At 48.5% G+C, this 24,307-nt stretch overlaps 1 protein-coding gene across 5 annotated transcripts in view; it reads right to left on the reverse strand.

The window, feature by feature from the left end:
* Window positions 1-23,385, reverse strand: part of Adgrf1 (adhesion G protein-coupled receptor F1) — a 27,874-nt gene extending 4,489 nt beyond the window's left edge. For 2 of the 5 annotated variants that reach the window (XM_005389875.2, XM_013517104.1), the window contains exons 1-13: window positions 22,989-23,385; window positions 19,655-19,821; window positions 18,469-18,526; window positions 17,012-17,167; window positions 15,670-15,843; window positions 14,015-14,115; window positions 12,964-13,022; window positions 9,771-9,922; window positions 9,264-9,427; window positions 7,481-7,669; window positions 5,312-6,685; window positions 3,592-3,633; window positions 2,069-2,128 (exon numbers count right to left, since the gene is read on the reverse strand). In XM_005389875.2, coding sequence (XP_005389932.1) covers window positions 2,069-2,128; window positions 3,592-3,633; window positions 5,312-6,685; window positions 7,481-7,669; window positions 9,264-9,427; window positions 9,771-9,922; window positions 12,964-13,022; window positions 14,015-14,115; window positions 15,670-15,843; window positions 17,012-17,167; window positions 18,469-18,526; window positions 19,655-19,821; window positions 22,989-23,286 — 2,994 coding nt within the window. In that variant the 5' untranslated portion in view covers window positions 23,287-23,385. Of the gene's footprint in view, window positions 1-2,068; window positions 2,129-3,591; window positions 3,634-5,311; window positions 6,686-7,480; window positions 7,670-9,263; window positions 9,428-9,770; window positions 9,923-12,963; window positions 13,023-14,014; window positions 14,116-15,669; window positions 15,844-17,011; window positions 17,168-18,468; window positions 18,527-19,654; window positions 19,822-20,899; window positions 21,063-22,988 lie in introns of all 5 variants that reach the window. The other 3 variants (XM_013517107.1, XM_013517106.1, XM_013517105.1) reach the window with 3 other exon arrangements.
* Window positions 23,386-24,307: the final 922 nt, after the last annotated feature.

Below are 24,307 nucleotides of genomic sequence, written 5' to 3' on the forward strand. Positions count from 1 at the left end.
CTGGTCCAAAACTTTCAAAGCAAGTTAATTTTCCCAAATTCAAGGCTCATGTAATGATATAATCCTGGAGAGAATCTTAAAGGAACATTGCTTTTTAAACTGTGTCCTGCCCCTGTGGAGAGAATAGTCTTAGGTTGCAGAATACCCAGGAGCTCTGTTTGCTCTGGGAGGAAGCAGGCTTCCCTGGCATGTAAAGCCATCTGGCTCTAAACTGTCAAACCACAGGACCTGAATTTCCTTTTGGAACTAAAAAGCAGCTGTGTAAATTCAGTCGTTGTTCAGAAATGGGCATAGGAGCCCTTAGGATGGACAGAATTTTGAAAGAAACCATTTCTGGGGTCCACACAGCTTTGTGGCTTAAAGGATGGTCTTTGCTGAGAACATTGCTGGCTTCCCTTTGGACAAACATCACCTGTTCATGAATCTTCCCAAGATCCCTACCTCATCACCCTTCTGCTATTCCTTACTGAACACTGAACACATGACCTCAGTCTGTGCAAGTTGCTCTATCTGTATCAGTGTGACACTTTCCATGTTGAAAGAGGCTAATCCTCATCTTCAGGACAGCCACTGAGTCTCTTTGCTAGAGTTCTCCCATGTCTATTTTGTCCTCACTGTCCCATGTTTCTAAGCTCTGCCTCAGCTGACTCATCCCTCCCAACATATGGCTTTGCTCACATCCTGGCAATAAGTCTCATGTCACTCTTGCTCCTGTGTTTGGTTCCCTTCCTCACTCCCTTCAATGACAAGTGATTTCTCGACAGCAAAGTTGGTGCCCGTCTTTTCCCATCATCCATAAACTGAGTTCTTGATTTTTCATTCAAACTTCCCCAGACAGTTACAGCACTTTTCTTTTCCTATACAAAATAGATATTTGTTTTAAAGCAAATGAGTCACTTAGCCAGATAACTAAATATCATTTTTATCACTCAACTTGAAAACAAAACTGGAGAGGCAGCATATGAATGCAAATGAGCAAAGCCCTCCCTGACCACTCTGCCTCCTGAAAAAAAGTCCATACCACCTTAGAAACAGGGTGGAGCACTGCTGAGGATTTTTGCTTCTGCTGTTATTTCATTTCCGGGTGTTTTTCTCTTTTTGATTTTTCAAAGGAGAAAAATTTTGACTTCCTGCTCTACAGGGTGGAGAGTATCCTGTCTTATTTTTATTTACCAGAGGCTTTTCTTTTCTGTAACTTCCCCCTTTTCATAACAGTAGATAATGACATTAGTTTTGCATTTCCTGGTTCAAAGGATTTTAGTTCTTGAAGACATAAAACTTCAGAATGTTAGAACTTCTTTGAGTTACTAGCTCACCACTTAATTTTTATGACTAAGAAAATTGAAACTCAAAGATGAAGGAACTTTCCTAAGATCACTCAGCCAACTGGGCACAAAGTCAGAATCCAGGGCAGGTCTGCTGGCCCCGGGCCACCACTCCATTCCTTGCAACAGTGCTGTCTGCTATGGGTGCAGACCAGGAAGATTTCATAAAGCAGAGGATGGATTTTCTCATTGACTTTCATTTTAAAAGCTTGTATTGTTGTTGTAAAACTCTCTAAACACCCAAGTTTGGATGTAGTTAAGTCATTTGGCTAGTTATCAAACACGGAAATCTCTGCTTTAGAACCTCTGTCTTGCTGAAACCCAAAAATCTAACTCAAACTTGAAAACAGAAAACACACAGGCAAGTACTTTTGCCTTGAATGCTACTGTAGATGGCACTTGTGTGGCAAAGAATGAAGCAGACATCTACTCCCATACAAACTTGCCAGGCTGTAGATTGTAGAGTTAGGGACTAAAGGTGCAAGGGGTTAAAGCAAATGAGAGTTTAAAGGCCTCATTTCCATTGAGCACTCACACAACTCAACACCCAGGCCTACAGTCAGCTCCACGCTGTTACATTCATCCACTCGGAGCACCGACTGTGTGCCAGGCACCTTGCCCGACAGCAAGAATAGAATAGTGACAGAAACTCAAGGGCCCTGCACAGAAATAGGCCAGCTGCAAGACTGCACACCAAAAAGTCTGAAGCTGAATCTTCAACCCCGGAAGCAGGCAGTAATTACCTTTGACGTTTGCTTCCAAGAGCTTAACGGAGACAACTTTTTGAACAGAAGCTGCCGCAGCTGTAAGGACAAGACAGAATTGTTGAAGAGACACACCGGTATAGCCACACATAAACATGCTGAGAAGAAACTTCGGGTTGAAAGTGGTGTTTAATGGTATTATTTCCTGGAAGCACTTGATAGACCATGGGCATAAATGGTTGATAAAAGTTTGTTTTCTTATTCTCTTTAGCTATAAACAAAACTGGAATTAAACAATAATAACTCAATCTATAGACATCAGTAGTTGGCAGTAATTACTAAATTGGAGTTTATAGGAAATGAAGGAGTCCCCAAGCATGTAAGTGACACATACCAGGAAATTATTTAGTGCAATTAGAGCAGCAAATTCCCTCTGTATAAATAAGGTGTGCAGCAGTTGCACTAACTATAAAATATTCTCGTCTCCTTTTTATTTATTTATTTTTTTTGTCTTTATTTTGAGACAGGGTATCACTATGCAGTTCAGGCTGGCCTTGAGCTCACTTTGTAGCCCAGGCTGGTCTTGAACTTGCAGTGATCCTCCTGCCTCAGCCTCTTGAATGCTGGGATTATTGGTGTGTGCCACTGCACCTGGCATTCTCATCTCCTTTTTAAAAGTGACTCCACATCAATGACCTTACTGCTATTGCTTCTCTCAGTGGAGACACTCAAAGTTTAGGGGGAAATAATGAAACAAGTTCCTTTAAATTTTTTTCTCTTATATTTCACTTAAACTGATAGTCCTTCATTAGGACTTCATTTTATTTAATGTGAAATATTACTTAACATTTAGTATATAAAATTCTAGAAATAAAGCACAGGTATACTTTCACCATGTTCTGAATAAGTAAATAAGTCAGGCATGGTGGTGCATGCCTTTAATCCTAGCACTCTGGGAAACTGAGGCAGGAGAATTGCAAGTTTAAACCCAGCCTGAGCAACTTAGCAAATTAGTGTGACACTGTCTCAAAATAAAAAATAAAAATGGGGTTAGGGATATAGCTCAGGGTAAAGGCCCTGGTTCAGTCCCCAGTACCACACACACACACACACACACACACACACACACACAAAAAAACTAATTGTGAGCTCAAAAGAAAATTCGCCCCTTAGGAAGGGATTTTCCTCTTGAATCACTATCAAACCATAATTTAAATCAGGAAATGTAAATGTGAAAAGGATTCTCTATTTTTCTATAATGTTCCCATTGCATGTCGAGGTTGAATCTTTATGGCTTTATCAGCAGTGACATTAAGTTCCTCTGCTTTAGGAGCTGGGGATTTAGCTCAGCGGCACAGCACCTGCCTGGCAAGTGCAAGGTCGTGAGTTTGATTCCTAGTACTGGAAAAAAAAAAAAAAAGTTCCTCTGCTTTCTGGCTGCATATGTCTTTGGAACAATGATAGAATTTTGCTGCAAAAGTGCCTGCCATCCAACCCTTACTGTATGGTAAAGGTCTCAGGATGGGAGGACGGGCTTCAGAGAGAGGTTGGATGTGACACACCTTGTTATCCAGGAGTATTCCAAAGCAGAAGATGAAAAAGCCCTATAACAAGAAAAAAAAAAAAAAAAGAGTTAATCACACTTACAATATTTTTCTTTTCCAGAAAAGGTGTCCATACATGGCGCTATCCTGCTGTACCACCCAGCTCCAGCCTTGCTTCCTGCTTGGTCTCCCTGCAGGCAGGCACACTGTGTAGCCTCCACAACACAAGGACTCAAAGGTTTTTATTCAAAAATGCACAAAGAAGCAATCTTGGAGAGGATAACATTCCTTTTATTTTATTTTATTTTATTTTGTCTTTTTGAGACAGGGTCTCACTATGCAGTTCAGGTTAGCCTTGAGTTCACTTTGTAGCCCAGGCTGGTCTCAAACTCACAAAGATCCTTCTGCCTCAGCCTCCCAAGTGCTGGGATTACAGGCGTGCACCACCATGCCTGGCCTGAGAGGATGACATTTCTAATGTACACTGAGCTTCATTCTCTGCACTAGGTCAATCCTGGCCCTAAACTGATAGCTTCCCTTGGCATCGTTTATGCAGCAGGCATTTAATATATGTCCTCTCTGCACCTCCAGTGGAGCAGGCACTGGGCCCACCTTATTATCGTGTGGAGGGAGCTGCCCTGTCTTGAAACCCTGGCGAGGGCCACCTTCAACCTTGAGCTCCAACTCCCTTCACAGAGCCTTGTGTGGTGCCTGTTCTCACGCTTTATCCCTCACCCCGATGGGGGCTCCTGGACCTGTGCCTCGAACCCAGGCTCTGAGCCATGACCCCCATGCTATGCCACCTGTACATGCCCTGCTGTGCTCGAAGACAGAGAAGCAGCCACTTTTAGGTGACTCATGGGAGGGCCAAGTTCTGTGCCAACTGCTAAACTACCTCACTGAATCCGCACATCCACGCCATGACATCGTAACATCATCTTTGCTACTTTACAGAGGACAGAGTTGAGGGATAGCAAGGTTAAAGCATTGGCTGGGGTCACAAAGATGACCTTCTGCAAATCACCTGAGTGGAGACGTACTTAATCCAAGAGCCCAGACATCAGCCACCATCTCCCCAAGTCACTGGGCCAGGCGGCCCGAGGCAATGCTCGCCTCAAAGACGGGTAGAAGGCTTCTCCCGTACAGCACCACCCACTTAGAACATGCTCCGGCAGCACGGATTAGCAAACTACTTTCTATGAAGGCCAGACGGTGAGTGTGCCAGTCTTTGCAGATCTCTGCAGGTCTCTGCTGCCACTGCAGGGAGGCCAGCCATGGGCCACATGTAGCCAGTGGACACAGATGTGTGTCAATAAAACTTTATTTACAAAAACAGGCCACCTGTAGCAGGTTGCCAGTCAATACTCATCATACTGGAAGAATTTCCTTGGTACCTTTCAGTGTCAGCAGTACTTTTGACAGATTCACCACTTCAGAGGGCTGCACAAGAGAAAGGGGCGGAGCCATAGCAGGAGGGATTAGCGTGAGCTCTGTGCACTCCAACAGATTTAAAGCCCTCCAGCAGACTCCTGGAGAAGTCCAATATTCTACCTCACTATGGCATTAATGGCGGGGAAGATGGATTTTGTTTTCCCTTCTCACTATGCCCATGCACTTTTCCTGACGGTCTTGTGGGAGCCAGGGAGGTGAGACAACTCCAGAGCACTTTAAAACCCTGAGCTCCCTGCCACTACTCTAGTGACACAAGAGTGTAATAAAGCATGCTCACGGGTCTCACCTGGAACGCATTGAACAAAGCAAAGAGAACGTGCCAGGCCGGGTTCTGACTGTCCGCCATGGTTCCGATGCCAAAGCCCCAGGTGAGCCCCAGCAGAGGGGCCAGGATGAGGAGGCTCTTCCCCATGCGGATGACGGTGGCCTTGTCATCCTGGGTCACTGTCTCCCCGATGGCTGGCCTCCAGAGTTTCGAGAGCACTAACAGCACCACCACCAGGTTCACAGCCACAATAGTCAGCGCAGGGACAGCAAAAGCCAAGAGAGGTTTGCTCCCCTCTGACCAGTTGAGCCAGCACACGTCCTTGCTGCTGTAGCTGTTGCTAGGTTGTGTGACCGCAATGGTGATGACGGATATAACGAGAGGGCACCCATAGCCCAAGGAAAACCCGACGGCCATCATCAGAGGCGTGGCCATGTGATGGAACACGAAGAGAAGTCGGTAAGACAGCAGGATGCCAAGCATCAGCATCCAGAAGAACAAGGAGAGGTAGAAAAAATGGGTGACAAAGATGGCAGCTATGCAGACTCCAGAGGGGCCGGCGGTGACGTCTACAGTGACAGCAACTATGAACCAGATGTCGGCGATCAAGAGGGACAGGGCTATGTTCACTATGCAAACGTGGCGTGTGTGCGAGGTCTGGGTGTTCCTGAGCTGCTTCCAAAACAGAGCCTCAACGAGCAGGCATAAGACGAGACTTCCGGTGGAGACGGCCAGGCCCACATAGGTGATCCATCTCACCGCAGGGACAATCGCAGCAGGGACAGAGGGTGACATCAGCATGGAGAAGGAGGTCAGGTGAGTGCACCGACACAGCACCGTGTCTGCAATCTCGGTCACCAGGTGACAGCCATCACTGCTCCAGCGCGAATGACCGAAATCCCAAAACACACAGCGGGGCTGGCTCAGGTTGGTGTCGAACTTGGAGAAGTTCAGGAAGATCTCACTGATGGAATAGTTTTGGATAACTGTAGATATCAAGGGCCCATTGACCCGAGCGTGGTCACCTTGGGTCTTGGGCAGGATGTGCCCGAAGGTCATGGAGGCCATACTGGTGATAGCTTCTGGAGCAGAGAACTGGAATTGGTCTGACCTAATAAAAACATGGCCTATCGTGGACCAGGTATTATCTTCTTGGCAGGTCATAGCCTGGTAGCTGTAATTGCGATTGCCTTGGATTTGGGTCCAGGGAATCCCTTGCCAGTTAATAAATTTCCGAGAAAAATTCAGAGGCAGAGCAGAGGAAGGTACCAGCATGGTGATGTTTTCCAGCGTCTCTAGGAACTCGGAGCTTGCCTGCTCTTCCCCTTGCAATAAAATCGTCCAGTTCCTTATCGATGACGAATTGAGGATGCGGTCAGCTATGTTGATAACATCCTGAAACACAAGGTGAAAGTCAGTTTGTTTGCAGTAAAAGGTTCACCCTAGGTAGTAAAGTATAATCGTGCTATCATGGAATTTGTATTGCATAAGCCAATGTTGTGAAATATTTAGACTTTGAAGTGTAAAATGCACCCTTTCAAACTACTGGGACGGCCCTTGTGGGAGAAGGCATTGTTCCTGTCCCAAGGAGACACCTGGATGGGAGTGACCGCTGTCCTAGGATGGGGAAGATGACAGGTCTCTTATTTTTCCTTTTGTTTATTTGCATGGCTAATAGTGACTGTATATCACTAGTGTAATATTTAAATTAATTTTTAAACATCCAAACTAAACCATGAAGTCCCAGTTGAGAGAACAGAGGTTTTGGCTCAGCACTTGGAAAACTAAGGCAAAAGGAGCACCGTGAGTTCAAAGCCATCCTGGGCTCCACAGTGAGTTCACGGCCAGGCTGAACTACATTGTGAGACTCTGTTTCAAAAAAAAAAGGAAAGAAGAAGAAGGTTTGTGGGGCACAGGTTGCCAAGTTAGAGCTCACAGCAATAGAAGGGAACAATTGCAGACAGCAAGCAGGAGTTGAAATGTTGAGGTACAGAAGTTCACCCTTCCTCTTAACTTTCCGGGGCAGTTTCCTCTCCCTGTACAGCCACACTACTGACCTCAGAGCCTCTTGTACCTGCAGAAGTAGCAACACCACCTACAAGAGGTCTGTAACAGGGCTCCTGTCTTTCCCAAGAATCCCCCCATCGGGGCACCATTCACAGTGAGAGGCACAAGCCGCAAAGAACACACCTCCAGCATAGAATTTGACACCGGGAACCCCTTCTCCTGGGACAGGGATGAGATCGTGCCCAAAAGCGACACCACTGATGCCAGGCTTCCCGCTGTGGTGGATGGGCTCTGCTGCACAATGACTGAGAGGTTTCGCACCAAGGACGACACATCTTCCTGGGTGGCATTGTCCAAAATCGCACTGAAGTTCTAGAAGGAGAGGCAGTTACACTCTAGAAAATAGAACGCTGTGTTTGATAGACCTGTGATCGAATGTCTTGACCAGCATTTGCATGGTGCAGTACATTGAGGAACAGTTAAGTGGCTGTGATGACAGCAGTGGCCATGATTCAGAGTTTGCCTATCCAAAACTGCTCTAAGCACTTTCCCCAGAGTCTTTGGTTCGATCCTTTAAGGTCACTTTTTTTTTTTTGGTGTTTTTGAGACAAGATCTGGCTATGCAGTTCAGGCTGGCCTTGAGCTCACTTTATAGCCTAGGCTGGACTCAAACTTGCAGCGATCCTCCTGTTTCAGCCTCCCGAGGGCCAGGATTACAGGCATGTGCTATCACGCCTGGCCCTTTAAGGACATCTGAGGGAGGTGCTATGATTACTGTCATTCATAGCTAAGGAAACTGATATTGGAAAAGATTTGTTTAAAAACGCTTTGAAATAAACCATCATCCTAATGAAACAGAAATGATGCATCATTTGGTGGGGTCTGGGGACCTTCCCAAGAGTGCCCAGCTAGGTGTCCTAGCACTGGTCCAGGTCAGATCCCCTCGGGGTACATGTGGATGCTGGCTACTGACTTGCGTCCACTCCTCCTGTGTCCTCCCTTCCTAGGGTCCTCTTGCTTTTGCTGTGCTAAGCTGAGCTGGGAACTGCAGGAAGGGCCTTTCCCTCTGCTCAGCCCAGGACCCAGCCCCACCGGCTCACGTTGCCCTTCTGGGTGACTGCTGCTGCTCTCTGCCCCCCTCGCACCCTGGGGTGAACCAGCTCCAACCTTGCCGCTGTTCAGAACTGGGCCGAAGAAGGAGCGTGCAAGAACAGATCACAGTGGCCACTTGCTGTTCCCCGCCCCACTCTACAGAGGCGGGAGGCTGAGGCCCAGAAAGGGAGGGCTGAACTCTCCACAGAGCTCTGCTCGGCACCTCCCCGGATCACTACTGCAATAGCCAGGTCCCCGGAGACGGAAGTTCTGCTCCGGGGGAGGTTGGCTTGGGCTGCGTCTGGGGCACTGGTCCTGGGGGCCTTCTCTTCTGTGACTCGAGTCCTGATGTCCATTTCCTTCTCCCCATCTCCCTTGTCTAATACTCGGACTTTGCTAAGAAGCAAGAGTGGGGGCCACAGCACGGGATGGGGACCCGTGTGACTGTGTTTCAATACCTTTGCTCACAGAGTGCCCCTGGCTCCTGGTCCTCTTGTTTCCTGATCTCCAGAGAGAGGCAGGCACTCGGCGCCCATCGAGGCCCACTGCAGGTTTGTCACTCTACCTGGTGTCCTGCCTGGCCAGCCCTGTCCCGGCTGCTGATATGTGCGGACCTTCCCCTGCCCCCACTCGTGCGCTCACTGAAATCTTTAACACCCAGGTCTCTGGGCTCTGAAGGCGGCTTAGCTACCATCCCACTGCGTGTCGCAGGCCTCAGCGTTGACTCAGTCCTCAGCAGCTCCCCTCCCAAACAGAGCCATCACCCCGGACACTGTCCATCTTCCCAGCTGCCCCCGCCACTCATGCCCACCCTCCCCGGCCCGCTGGAGATGCGCATGGGGCTGCGCAGAGCCACACGGTAAATACGCGTCACCTGCTGCAGCTCCTGCAGCTGGGAGAGCACGCAGGACTCCCGCACCACCTGCCACCCCGAGGACCGGCACCGCGCTGTGATGTTGCCGGTATAGCCGCTGCTGCAGGGCAGGGTATACTCGTCATCCTCAGACCCGAACCCAAAGACTGCTCCATGACACTGGGCTGGAAAAAGAAGGAAAACAGAGGGAAAGGACCCAGGAGAGCCCAGCTCCTAAGTAAACCCTGTCATAGGGGTTGGATGAGTTAGAAGTCATACTCAATGAACCATTCCTGAGTTTACACTCAGAGAGGGGACCGATGTACTCTCAAGTCAGAGAAGACGTTAAAACATCAGCTGACACTGACTTTTATTGTGGTGGGGGAAACGCGCCTGTTTCCACTAGAAGTCAGTTTGAGGACACTTCTCTCCCGGAAGCACCTCCCTTCTATTCCTGGAGACTGGAGCAGCGGCGAGCTACTAACTAAAGGGCCCCCAGTCCAAGCTGAGGATGGGGCCCAGGGTTACCTTTCTCAAACACTTTGAAGGAGCCGGCTTCCAGGGGAAACACGTCGCTGAGCGCAGCCTGGGCCGCGGCAGCCTCCCGCTGGAGGGCAGCCAGCAGCTGGGAAGTGCTGCTGGAGCCGATGACTTCAAAGCCCACAATGACACTGCCAGCTCTGCAAGGAGGACATGGAAGGAAGGTGAACCTGCTTCCTACCTGTGCAAGCACCCGGGGTCTGGTCTGCGTGTGCACAGCATCCTGTCCAAAGGAACAAACCAGACTGGGGACCCGTCTTCATGGGACTTACTCTCCAGTGAAGCAGGCAGGGCATGTAGAAAAGAGTTGCCACCCAGGACATGTTCACAAATCATATTAAGCTTTGGGATGGATGGGTGCAGTGGTTGGAATGACAGGTGGAGGCAAGAGGGTGGTTAGGGAAGCTTCTGTATGTGAGAGATCTTTGAAGCTAAGGCCAGTGGTGTGAAGAACAGGCCTAGTGGTGAAAAAAATACTGATGTAACATTTCAGCACATGCAAAGGTCCTGGGGTGGGGCTGGGGGAGGTGAATCTGACTAATTTTAAGACCAGCTTTACTAACATACAATGAGCAAGAAAGAAAGAGGCAGGAGGTAACGTTGGAGAAGCAGCTAGGAGCCAGATCACACAGGGCCTTATGGATTGAGTTTCCTTCCTTACTGACAATTTTATTCTTCACTGAAAGGCAGCAGCAAGCTCATGTTTATTCTTTAAGGTCATCACTCTGGAAATAAACTGAAAGGAGTCAGACACGGAAGCAGGAAGATGAGTCAGCAAGGTGTGGAGTGGACTGAACTAGTTGGATACGTGTGCGAGAAGCAGTCAGACGTGAGATGTCATGAGGAGAGAGATAACAGAATTGCTCATGAAGCAGATGAGATGTGAGAGAAAGAACCCAGTCAAGAACAACTTTGAGGCCTGGGAGCACACATCTGAGTGTATTGCTCAATGGAATATTACAGAGCAGTTAAAAGGAAAGAGCCACAGTACTGTGAAAACCAATGATCCATCTCAGAGACACTGTGCTGAGTTGGGAGAAGACAGGACACAAAGCATACACGTTGGGTGACTGCCTTTGCAAGAATTCTAAGCTACGGTGGTGCGGCCAGGCCAGTAGGGAGGGCACAGCAGGTGGGCATGGAGGTTGGCTAGGAAGGAGCCAGGGGACACAGGGTGATGGGAATGTGCTACCTGGGCAGGGAGGGTGGTCCAGACACTAGCCAAAGCCCGCTGCACTGTGCCCTTGAGGTTTAAGCACAGTGCTGTGTATAAAGATAAATAAAAAACAAAGGATGTTGGGGAGGTTGGCGATGGTGCACGGGAACAGCAATAGGAGAGCGAGGAAGACAGAAGTCAGAGTGGATTAGGAGTGGGAGGACCTGGATGGCCATACTGGAAGCCAAGTGAGGGGGTCAGGCTGGCAGCCAGGTGGCCGGGTCTGGAGTTCAGGGATCGGCCACATTCGAGTAAAGAGTGAGAGACCAGCAGCACACAGATGGCTCTGGAGCACATGGAGCAAGCAAGATTCTGTGTAGCCGATCAAATTCATCCCGTGACATCATCACTGCATTATCCTCACCTCAGAGACAAGGGCAATGAGACCCGAGGTGAAGGGTCAGGCAATTACCATCTACTAATTCACAGGTTAGAGCCGAGGCTCCAAAGCTCAAGTTCTTGGCTCCTACATGAACTTCTGCTGACAACACCTACATGAATCCAGACACCTTTTGTGTAGGGATGGTCCCTGAGCCCCTCTGAGGCCCTTCTGTTCGTTCACGGAATCCTTTCCTGTCTTTTACAGCCTTGGATTTCATGAGCATCAGTCAGGTCCCACAGGTGTTAGCTGTCCTGTTGGACAGATAAGTAAGTTGGGACAGTGAAAAATTAAGATGTGTTTTAAGTCACGTACACAAGGAGGAAAACCTAATACAATTGTCTTTCCAGCCTTTTTACTTTGACTGTAGTTATGTGCACAAATTATTGGCAACAGCTTTACAAGACATACATGATAGAATGTATTTATTTATTTTGGGTACCGGAAATCAAACTCAGGACTTTGCACTTGCCAGGCAGGCACTTGTACCACTGAGCTATATCCCAGCCCAATAGAATGTAAATTGGAAGCAGAACACCAAGACCAAGGAAAAAAAAAATACGAATATTCGATATAGAAATTAATGTGACTGTCAATTTTATCTAGGAGATCTTATAATAAAGCCACTCAGGGAAATAGGATCAATTATACAGACTCAATATAAGAGAGTAGCATTATCCTAGCCTTGAATTTTGAAGGAAAATATTCATGTGGGACTTGATAGAACAAATGCATGGGATGATGTAAATGACAAGCCCAGGATGACATATTTATAACAAATGCTACTGAAATTTTCCTGGAACTGGTTTTGACTGTGAACAATACTAGTAATTATAATAATAATAATAATAATAATCATGGATCAAGTTCTCATATCTCTAAGCTACTTCCTCCATCAAGCCAACTGTGAATACTGCAATGCATGTACACATGGTTAACTAACCAAGTAACTCTTGGAATTAAAACATAGAGGATAATTTACTAGATATCTCTTTATTTGCTGTAGATAATGACTACTGTGTTTTGAACCATGGTCCAGGCATGATAGCTACATAAAAAGATAATAATTCACCAAGGCTCTCCTGGCTTTGAGTTATACAGCATCACGTACCTTGTAGCTGTGATACAAAACCTTCACCCCTCCAACACCCCACCTTTCACCCCACTCCTTACCCCTTCTCTCACGTCCACATCATGATCGCCTGCTTCTTCCTAAGGTTCTGCCTTTGCAGGTCCCACTCTCTGTCCACAGGTCTGGGAATATCTAAGCTCTTTCTTCAATATCTAAGCTCCTAAACTCTTCTCGATGAGAACCCAGGCTTTCACCTTTATTCTTTTAAAGTATTATGGTTAGGGGCTGGGGATTTAGCTCAGTGGCAAAGTGCCTGCCTGGCAAGCACAAGGTCATGAGTTCGATTCCTGGTACTGGAAGAAAAAAAAAAAAAAAACTAAAGTATTATGGTTAGCAATAACCCTACCTCAAAGACTAGACTGCCCTGTTTTCTACCACGCTGGCTGGTGAACATGCTCAGAATTCTCAGGGCACAATCCTGGAGGTGCCCTTCTAAGGCTATTGTGTTACTTACCGAAATTGGGTGACGTGAACTGACTCAAAACCTTGAATTCTTTGGAATACTTCTTTGAGCTTAGAAAGAAAACAAAGGACTGTGTGTTGATCTTTGTTCTCACACTTCAGAAGGACATTTGAGAAAAAAAAAAAAAAACAACGGATGCAGACAATAAATAAACCAATCATAGCAAACAGACAAAGGAAAACGATACTGCTAGAAGTATCGTCATATAATTGCATGTCTTATAAATACAGCTAAAATAACAATTGAGAATGTACACACACATATGCACACACACATGCACAAAGTTCAGTTTTGAGGTTGGTAATAAAGGTTGAACAACAACAGCTTAGAATAGAGGCTATATTTGGTGCCAGGTAATAGAATAAATTTACCCCAATTTACTTCTTTCTTGTTCACATCAAGCCATTAATTTTCACAGGTGCTGAACCATACCCACACCACCCTCTTGGCAGAGGTACTGACTGATCTGGTACTCCCAAGACTTCATCATGAAGGCCAGAGTTTTGCTGGGCACTTGTCCTCAGCCTCTAACCAGACAATCTTCTTAGTGGAACCAATCCAAAATGCTGACAATGGAGTATAGGCCCCAAAAGCTTTCTTTTGGCAAATAAAAATCTGAAAATAAGCCAGAGTCCTGAGTGTAATAGTCAATGCATGAGCAAAACCAAACACAAAGGAACTGGAAAGTCAGCTGATACTCTTTCCTAGAAAATTGTCCAAAGGAAAGCTAGCTGTGGACAAAGTAAGTAACTTCTCTGTAGAATTTACTGAGAATAAAAATAGTTACGAATCTGTATTAAGTATCCATGCTGAATGCTGGGGGTGGTGGCACACGCTTGTAATCCCAGCACTCGGGAGGCTGAGGCAGGAGTACTATTGTGAGTTCAGAACCAGCCTAGGCTACAAAGTGAGCTCAAGACCAGCCTGGACTGCATAGTGAGACCCTGTCTCAAAAAAAACACATAGTATCCATGCTGAATTGAAAACATTAGAACTTGCATTTAGCCAATGATCCCCTACATAAGAAATAGAAATTTCTTACTTGCTTTTCGCTGGTAGATACATATTGAGAGTATTTAGCAGAAGATGAATTCAAAAAATCTTTTGAAAATGGTTCCTTAATCCTGAAAGTGCCCCAAACTTCTATGGGAAACAGAAAGAATTGTTTAGATGCAATACCTTTCTAATATGATTTTCTTAGCAGCGTAACATTAGAGAAGTATAATTCAATGCCCATCTATTTAACAATGGAATTTTAATTTTTTTTCCATAATGAATACTCATCTAGACTAATACAGGAAGCACAGATTCAGATGGAGTTTTCAACCATGGACTTGCAACACGAATGGATAACGCTGCTATCTGAGACAACCTTCCAAGTACAGAAACACATGGCCACTCTGTGTAGACCCAAGGCACTATCTACAAACATGTAGCTCATCTAGGCATGGAACTTAAGCATTGTCTCTACTAAAAATCTGTTTTACAAAGCACACTTTGCTGACCTGCCCCTCCACATGGGGAAGGTGTTTCATCTTTCTTTCAGGACCTGGTCAACTGTCACCCCTTCTGTAAGCCCCTCCCTGATCCCCACACACAGTTTTTTTTACTGCTTCTGCATGTTGACCATACTTTAACCTCTACCTCCCTCTTCTGCCTAAACATCTGTCTGTGCAGGTGTAGTCAATACACGTCCCCACGGTCCTGTGGGCAGCACCTGGTGAGTGTCACCCGGTCTGATCCACCTTTGTATCTCCTCAGGGTGAACCAGGCATGAACCATCTCTCAGAAGAAAGCCTTTCCTTTATATTTGTTGAAGAAATTACAATGTTTTCTTTCTTTTATTACAACCTGGCTTCCTCAGCATGCCTGGGAACTCATAGATGAGAACAATAAAAATGGTTCCTCGTGTCCTCCTAGAATTTAGCCAGGTACTGGGTACAGAGACGGTGCTTGGTGAATATATGCTGTCATACCCTGAACTGCTGTGGCAGTGGAAGCCGAGACACAGATGCCAGTAATGCTGGGCTATGCCATGCTCCCTTCACACCTTCCTCAGCTCCACTAACACCCACGGCTTCCAGAACCCTAGGGTTCCCTTCACGAAAGCTTTGCAAAGTCCCTCAAACCCTGGTACCCGCAACACTGGCCGACCTCAGGGGTCACAGAGCACAAATCTAAGTCAGAAGTAGCTCGCTCTGCGTTCCCTGGTTTCCTAAGCTGGCGTTTTAACATCCACCTGCGTTGTCTTTATTTCTCAGGGATGCACTAGTGCCGTATGTGCTGTCACTTCAGAGCGGCTCTCTCAGTGTAACCAGAGCACCACCCTCCTGCATCCACACTCCCGCTCTGACCTCAGCCATGAGTGAGGAAAGAGTCAGGGGAAAAAAGTGTTACCAACTCAAGCGGTCACCTGCTTGGGATTTGAGCCAGTCTCTCTAAACTTCAACTTGACATCATATGATTGCAGAACTGGGCAGAGTGTCCCGAGGATTTGCAATGACACCTGAACCCCACGATGCTTTTGTGGGTCTTCTGCACATGCAGAGCCTGTGCTGGTTCTAGACCAGCCTAAGGGGTGTGTGGTCACCGCCCTGCACCTTCCCTGCAGGCACCAGCTCCTCACAGGGATCCACAGGCCAGTGTAACCTCTCTGCAGTCAGCTGGAGGTTCCCACATAACATCCTCCCTGCTTACTTGCTCTCTCGCAGAAGTTGACACTGCGGCTGAGGTTGCTGAGATGACAGTCGCAGCTCATGGGGGATCCAGTCGTGTTCAGGTGGCAATGCTGGGGATCGAGGCAGGAGAGGGGGAACCAGGTGTAGGTGTCCTCACACGCACAGCGCAGGCCCCCATCATGGCTGTGGCAGTCTGCACAGAGATACAACGTGCCCTCACAGAGCCTGGTCCTAGCCAAACCCGCGGAGCTCAGTCCTTGGCCCTGACTCAAAACCTGAACCACGTATTTCTCGCCAAGAGCCAGCAGGATGAGTCAGGACACAGAACTAAACAGCCGGGCCTCGCACCTAGGAAGGACATGTGTCCCCAAGATGACACTACAACCAGAAAGAGGAGCAGAGGATCTTCCCAACATTGGAGCTGTTTAAAGGACCTTAGAGGACATTGGCCACTACCTTATTGGACCTCCACCTTCCATCCACCCTCCGAGATAGGCCCTAAAAGTTAGATGGCAAAGACACAGACACCTTTCAGGGTTTCTCGCATGGTAAGAAGTTCTGTGAACCCATCCTGTATGGTCCTTCTTTTGTATTGGACTTGAAATTCTCACTGAAGTTATTGCTTTTTAGGGGACAGAGCAACAGGGCCAAGTGGACAGATGTCTTTGTGAAAATATGCATGCCCAAGAGCAGCGAGCAGCTCCCCAACATTACCATGCGTCAGACACCCTGGGATTTGGGATTTGGTGAGTCTGAGAGGGCGCGCACATTTGCATCTGTGAAACTCCCCCGCCCCTTCCATGGCCCAAGCATCGCTGGTGTAGATGGGTCTTTGCACTACTCTAAATTCCAACTGCATGGTTGTCAGTGCCACTGGCCAATCGGTCAGTGCCGTTGGCCACTTCCTGCTGTTGTCCCCGCCCACGGCAAGATCATGTATCGGGCTCCCCAGACCTGGAGCCAGTTCTGGCTGCTACGCTGTGAGCACAACTAGGGCTTGTCAGAGCGCAGCTGCCCGTGTGAACCCTGACAGGGTTCTACTTCCTATGGCCCAGGATGCTGCACTTAGCGTGGGGTCTGGTCTTCAGCCTGGGACATAGTAACAAGCACAGACTCAGCCTCTTTGCCTTCAGCACTGGACAAGCAGCACGGAAAGGAAAAGAAACCTTTGCTGGTTTTGTAGTTGTGGGGTAGGACCCAGGGCCCCTTGCACCCTGGCCAGATGTTCACTATGGAGCCACACCCCGGCCTTTACTCTCTAAGGCCACAGCATACGATGCAGGGTGATGGTTCCCACCTCACCCCTCAAGCCCTCTGACGTGCACCCTGCTCCCCACCATACTGGCCCAGTGCTGACTCACACGTTGTGGCCTTTGCCCACAGGATCCTCGAGGGCCCTGGGAAGCAGGTCGTTGGGGACCCCCATGGGAGCTCCAGCAGCCTCCTCTGCAGGAGCTCCTTCTCCCGGGCTTTTCTGTAGGGCACTTGCAGTAACACCTCGAATTCCTGGGCTGGGCCTGGAGGGAGAAAGGTGGTCAGCTGCCACCCTCTGTTGTAGGAAAGACATTGAGAGGGGTCAGGAGCAGCCAAGGGCGTGCTGGGGCTCACAACTCTCTGTGCTGCTTGTTACTGTCACGTGGACGCTGACTGAGCCATCTGCCCTAGCACATGCCTATCTTCTCACTTCCCTGGCCAGGGCTCTGTTCCACCCCTGATGGAGGGAAGAGACCAAGGAAACCCTTCGGCTCTCCCTTCCTGGAGCAGCTCTAATGCAAACCCCACGCTCCCATTCTGCAAGAAGCCTTTCTTCCCTTGTAAAAGAACCTTCCAGTAATTAGCTGAGATCTGAGAATTTCTACAAAATACAAGAGCAAAGCGAAACTAAACCTTAAGTCTCTGCACACACTAAGCTCCAGCGAGCCACTGCCGAAAATAACTTTCCTTTCTCTTCTCAGGACCCAATCTCCACTTCTAGAGTCTGGTGTTCTCACTCTGCCTTCAAAAACAGGCAAATCCCTATCCCTGGGTCTTTGCAAGTGCTGGATCTGGAGCCGGACTGACTGGGTTTGAATCCTGCCTTCAGCTCCCTAGCTGTATGCCTCTGTTTCACTAACTCAGGTTTTATAACGTACTTTATTTGTTTGTTTTTTGTTTTTTTTTCTGGTACCGGGAATCGAACTCACAACCTCGTGCTTGCCAGGCAGGCGCTGTGCCGCTGAGCTAAATCCCCAGCCCCATATCATACTTTAAACAGTGCCTGGCACACATTGAGAGTGACAGCCCAATACACACTTGCTATATCTTTATTGTCATTCTTGCTGTCAGGAAGAAGGTATGCATGACCTTCCAAGCTGCAATACTGATCTCGTTTTCCCGGAGCACAGTAGCTTGCCATGGGGAACGTTGATGGCAGCACGCTGTTGATGGTAAACTCACTGCGTGGGAGAAAGACATTTGTGCACTGACCCTGGGACCCAACGGCCACGGGTGTGCACCATAGTTTCCAGGAGGAAACACATTCAGCTCTTAAAACATTCACAACACGGGGTGCTTGTTCTGAGATGCATTGGTGACCTCTGAGGACGAATGCTTGGGAGGAAAAGAGGGAAGTCTCTGGACACCACACGGAGGGTTTGTTACAAGACAGGATTGCACCATTTACCCCTCGCAAACTCCTCACTCTGAGGAATTGCTGCTATTCTCACATTACAGACTTGGAGTGTTTCAAAATGCACACACAGTGGTACAGCCAGTCAGAGGCACTGCTGAGCTGGAGGTGTGCTATCCCGGTACCAAGGTCCATGAGGCAGAGTCTCACCTGGAGGCCTTGGCTTATCCACCTTGAGTTCTCCTTTGGTTTTGAAGCCACCATTTCTCTGTGAGAAAGAGAAGATGTTGCCGTGAGGCTGGAGAAAGTTGTACACCATGAGCCTTTAGGTTGCTAGGTGAACGGAAGGCATGGATGTGAAATCCAAGCCCGGGATGGCGGGAGGGTTCAGGAAAGGCTGTGCTGAAGTGCGGTGGAGCAGAGGCCCAGAGGAGGTGAGGAAGTGACCGTCCCTGGATGGACAGCATTCCAGAAGAGGGGACCACGGGCACCAAGGGCCAAGGGTGGGGGTTCACCTGGCTATGGCAGCAGAGCAAGGATTCCAGAGCAGCGGAGAGGTAAGCAGAAGGTGGGGCAGGGGTCAGAACCTCCAGACACAGCTGGTGTGGCTTCTCTCTGCATTTGAGTGAGAGAGAGGAAACGCTCTGCGGTGTGCTTTTTAGCCACCTCAATCCTGAAACCACACTGAGAGTAAACAAGACAAAGGCAAGGCCAGCATGTCAGGGACTGCGGGTGCTGACAGCGCAGATGTGGATCCAGGGTCAGGGTTAGGGTTAGGGTTGTGGGAAAGGGTTTGCAATCCGGACATCTTTAAAGATAAAGCAACAGAAGAAATGGCTGAGACACGGAGCATGAGAAACATCAAGCGCAGCTCTCCTTCTTTTCTTTTCCTTTCTGTTCTCCTAAGCGGCTGGAAGGATGGAGGTGCCACTCGCTGAAACAAGACAGGGGAGGGGACTTGAGTGTGAAGACACCTGTTTGGTTCTGGGCACAGAAAGGTGAAGACCTACAGGATGCCCACCGTGAAAGAAAGCAGGGGAGGAATTGAGGGCTAAGACAGAGACATCGGCATCTTGAAAGCATCCAGACCACCATCCTGGATGTAAGGGAGCAGAGATCAGGAGGACTTCCCCAGGCTGCTGATGCCAGCCCCAGAGCTTTTCTGCACCCAGGCAGAGAACATGTCACACTACACCAAGGCTGCAAGGCCGGCTCAGCCTTCTGAGCTCAGAGATGGGGTGATTTATCTATGTCCCCAGTGAGGCTGGTAACCATGAGAAAAGACCTCAGGAGTGGACATTCCATGTCTATCAAGCTACACAGTTCCCACTGCCTTGGGAGGGATGGATTCTAAACGTGCCCGCAGGAGAAGAAAGTGGGGCCTTGGCCAACTCACCCTCAGGAAGCCAGTGTGGCCCTCAGTAATGGCGACAGAGAAGCAGATGAGACACAGCACGGTGACCCTCATTCTCAGCAGCCCCTTCCCTGTTCCCGGGGCAGACGGTGGGCAGCTAGGTGCATGGCTGGGTTGGGGCAGGCAGGGCCCCATGGGAGGCCAAGACTCTGGAGCGGAAAGGTAGAAAGCATAGGATTGGTGACCTCTCCCTCGTGAAGCTGTGACACCATTTCTTCTGCTGTCCTTTAGTAATGGTACATTCCTATCTTTACAGAATTGCTGTGCATCTCTCTGCCAGGCTATCACATTGGGCTATACAGAGCCTCTTTTAAAATCACTTCTGAGTGTGGGGATGCAAGCCTGTGATCCCAGCACTCAGGAGGCTGAGGCAGGAGGATCACCATGAGTTAGAAGCCAGCCTGGGCTACATAGCAAGTTGAAGGCCAGCTTGACCGCAAGACCCTGTATCAAAAAAAAACAAAAAGTAAAAATATAATAATAGTAAAAAAATAAAATGACAGTTTTCTTAGCGTGGCAACTAGGTGTGTTTAACATCAGCCCTTTAAGCTTCACTGAAGTTTCCTTTCCTCTTGGGAAATATAAACATTAAAATAACCAGATGCTCTAAGAGAATCAATTTTCAGTGTTTAAACATAAAACAATAATAAGCCAAACCAGCACATTTCCTTCTTCATAGCTGATGCAATTAGCAACAAACCATCCTCAAGCTTACAGTTGCCTCAAACTTTGTGGATAAAACTCAGAACCTAGAGACAGTCGCAAAATCCATCTTTATACCCAGGTGACTTGGTGTCCAAGAGAAATCCCAGTCAGTCAGAACGGTCCTATCCAACATGTAGCCACTCGCCTCTGGTTGTTCTCTAAGTGTAATTAAAATTTTTTTTTTTTTTTGGTACCAGGAATCGAACTCAGGACCTTGTGATTGCCAGGCAGATGCTTGTGCCACTGAGCTATATCCCCAGCCCGGTGTAATTAAAATTAAATTAAATTTCAGAGTCAGTTTCCTCATTGCACTAACCATGTTTCTACTGCTCAGGAGCTACAGGGGCTATGGTGACTGCCACACTGGGGGTGGGGTCACAGAACACTTACATCATCACTTAAACCACACTGGACAGCATGGATAGAACGTGAAAGAATATTTCCCTGCCGTCTTTCAACATTTCATCTACACATCCACAGGAAAAGCTTTTAAAAATACAATTCTCAAACCCAGTGTCCCACCTTGGTCAGCAGCACCGAGTACTGAGTGACCCGGTCCTTCCAGCCTTCATCTGGCTCCCCAGCACCAAGCTTCAGGTACACTCTGCCATCCGAGCCACTGCCCACGCTCCGCTCTCGGGTGCAAGGATGGGATAGGGTAAGGGCTACGGTTGTCAGCGGAGACCTTCTCAGAGAAGTATGAAAAAAGGGCAAGGTGGCTCAGTGTTTTCTTGGTACATTTGCAATACATAATAACTATATTTACTTGGGGAAAATTTATGTATAGAATATCTCAATCATATTTTATCTTCTTTTCCACCCTTCCCTATGCCTCCTTTCCTCTATTTGGGAAAAGGAAGGGTACGTATTTCAAACCAATCGCTGGCCTCAGAGTTGAGGCACAGCCAGGCTTGCTACAGAGACCCACAGGACAGGTTCTGGAGCTTCACCGCAAACAGTCAGTAGAGATGTGACAATGTCTCTCCTGGGGTGGATGAACACAGCTTCCCTTCCAACACTGTGCTGATAAATCTTCAACGTTGCAGATTTACCCAAAACTACTAATTCTTTTTAAGTAGCCTTACATATGGATAGTATGTTCACCACAATTTGCTAAAGAGTAAAAGCAAGCTTTTCTATCAAATCCCCCACAGAAGGAAAACCAGCTGCCTGGCCACCTGCGCTGAGAATATCACAGGCATACACCGCGGACACCTTCAGGGCTCCGCACGGGCTACAGATAAAAGTGCAACCTCGCTACGTGGGCACCATGAACCCCACGCCAGCATCTCTTGTGCTGAGCTTCCCCTCCTGCCTCTAATCCCAAGCAGGTGGGTTTCCTCTGGGTAGGAGGGAAAGCGCTGCCTCAGAAGTTCCTGTCTTTTGAGTTCTGACGCACGTGGGCAGTCGCCCCCTGGTTGTTCCACTTCGGCACTCCATCCTCTTCTTATTTCTGACAGACTGAGAAACAAAAATGCTGTCTGATTGCTTTAAGTCTTTGCATTTGGTTTTTAGTAAAATGAAGCTTGTTTTTCAGATGCTGACTGGTCATTTTTTTCTGTTGTTGTCTCTTCTGGATTGATGACTTTCACTGTTTTGAGTTTCTCAGGGGCATATTCATTTTTTTTTTTTTTTTTTGAAGAATGGCTTCTTAGGAGCTCTGTCCACTGCCTGAGGCTTAAGTCTGGGTCATGTGCCCTTCATTTTGGAGATGATCAAGATGGTTTTTCTTTGAATGGGAAAAAAGAATATGCGGGCTGTGCTTTAATCCATCCGTGTAGTTTCTATCGCTGCTGTGTCCAGCCTGCAGCTTGGTGAACTCACCAGGACACCATGGGGACCAGGACACTGGGAGACAAGGACACTGGGGGACCAAAGCGCTGGGGGACGAGGGCACTGGGGGGTCAGGACACTGGGGGACCAGGACATGACAGGGACATGTACGCCTCTCCCCACCTTCTTTCTGAAGCTCCTCTAGCAGTTCCCCTTCATCCAGTCTCTGAGCGAGTGGTTACATCACATATCAGGTTTACATAAGCGATTGTTTTGTGAAGAAGGAAAAAGGGAAAAGAAACCCCAGGACCTTTTGAGCCTGTCCCTCAGCACATGTGGTGAGGAGTGGGGGTCATGAGGGCCAGCGTGCACGTTTTCTGGAGGATGGAAAGAGGGTAAGTTGGAAACTCAGGGTTTACACAACTCAGGCAGAGCTTAAACCAATGCACCCTAAAGAGAAAATAAGCAACTCTCTCACACAGGACTCTGCAGACAGCTGCGGTTGACAAGTCACTAATTAGTGGTCATTGCAGAGCTGGTGGCTTTTGCAGATGCCTATAAAAGCATCCCCCTCCCTGGCCACAGGAGACCCACAGCCTGGGTCCTCCTGGAGAGGAGCATGTGCTTTGGGGGTCAGAAAGCTGGGCTTTGAACCCCAGCAGAGCCCCCAAGTGACACACTGTCGCTTCCGCTCTCCTCTTTCCCAACTCCTTCACCACGTGTAACCTTCTTTAGGAAATGAGACGTTGAATCAGAATTCAGCGTCTGGAGGATTAACAAGCAGCATCGGGCGACAGCACCCTGCACTCCAAGGAGTCACACCTTGCCTATGGCTTACCTTCAGACTCCTCTCCATTCGATGCAGCCCTCTGCGTAGTGCCCTTCGAAGGTGCGCTGGCGGCTGGAACACTGCTTGCTCTGTTTGCACACAGGTGTATGTGGTGTCGGGGCACCTGCACCGTGCACTGAGTCACCGTGGCTGGGCATGGGTTGCTGCCTTGGCACACAGACCAGACCAGGGCACACCCCTCTGAGAAGGAAGGGAGTCTTTTTCTCCAACTCTCTCTCCCCTGAGGGCTCAGGAGAGGAAGGAGCTGTGACCAGGAGTGGAGGGTCCTCCCAGCAGTAGTGGACATGTGTCTGAAATCTCAGGAGAGAAACTGCTCCCAACACCCTGCCCAGGGCAACTTACTCTGCAGCCACTGGGCAAAGCTCTGCAGTCCTGCCCCGGATACCGTCACACCTGTAGAGCCCAGGAATGCAGCCTTCCTGCGGGAGTGCAGCCGGAGGGGAGGGGACTTGGTCGGAGGGAGGGGGGTGACCTTTGCTCAACTTGCTCCACCCGGCCCCACCCCTGCTGAAGAATCCCCCTAATACTCTCCCAGCTACAGTGCCACTGGGTGGGGTGCAGAGAAGGGGGCGTTGGCCGGGGGCCCACAGGCAGGTGCTGGAGGTGGGTGTTTTCCGTGGTCTATTGTCCTTAGAAAGCCTCAAGTTGATTCACTTTGTTAATGAAGACAGTTCCTCTTTAAGGAGCTATCTAATGTGGAGACCCTGAAAGGTCGAGTTACATCATGGGTTACGTTTAAGCGTGCTGACTTATAAGTCCCTTTCGGGCAAGGTGGCTGCAGAGGCCAGCGACTAGGTCTCAATCAGCCAGAGAGTAGCATTCTGTCATGAACGGATGTAGACAAGGATGCATTCATCAGTTCTCACAAATGTCACCAAAAAGGAAGCAAAGGACCTGTTGTAGCTTGGGGCTTTCCAAGGGAAACAATATAATACAAGACACATATTTTGATTATTTTATAATAGTTACCCAAAGAGTCATATACCAGAGAGTACAGGAAATCTGTCCACACACTAAAGACCAAAGAATTGAGCTGAGGGCCTGGGCCCCACGGCAATGTTCTGCATCAGTCCAACTGGAGGCCCAGAGCCCTCAACAATGTCTCGTGCAGGCCTGTTTCACGGATCTGCGCAGGGAAGGCCCCAAGGTCAGTGGTGGAATCTAGAAAGTCTGTGCCAGCGGGATGAAGGGTGTGTGCTAGCAGGCTGAGGGATCTGCACTGGAGCCAGGAAGCAACGCTCAAAGAACCAGAGCTCCCCTGAAATTTACCACAGCCATCCTCAGTGACAGTGAGGTCCCAAGCTCCT

Source organism: Chinchilla lanigera, unplaced genomic scaffold (assembly GCF_000276665.1).
Source record: "Chinchilla lanigera isolate Chin_1 unplaced genomic scaffold, ChiLan1.0 scaffold00036, whole genome shotgun sequence".
In the NCBI taxonomy this organism is placed as follows: Eukaryota; Metazoa; Chordata; class Mammalia; order Rodentia; family Chinchillidae; genus Chinchilla; species Chinchilla lanigera.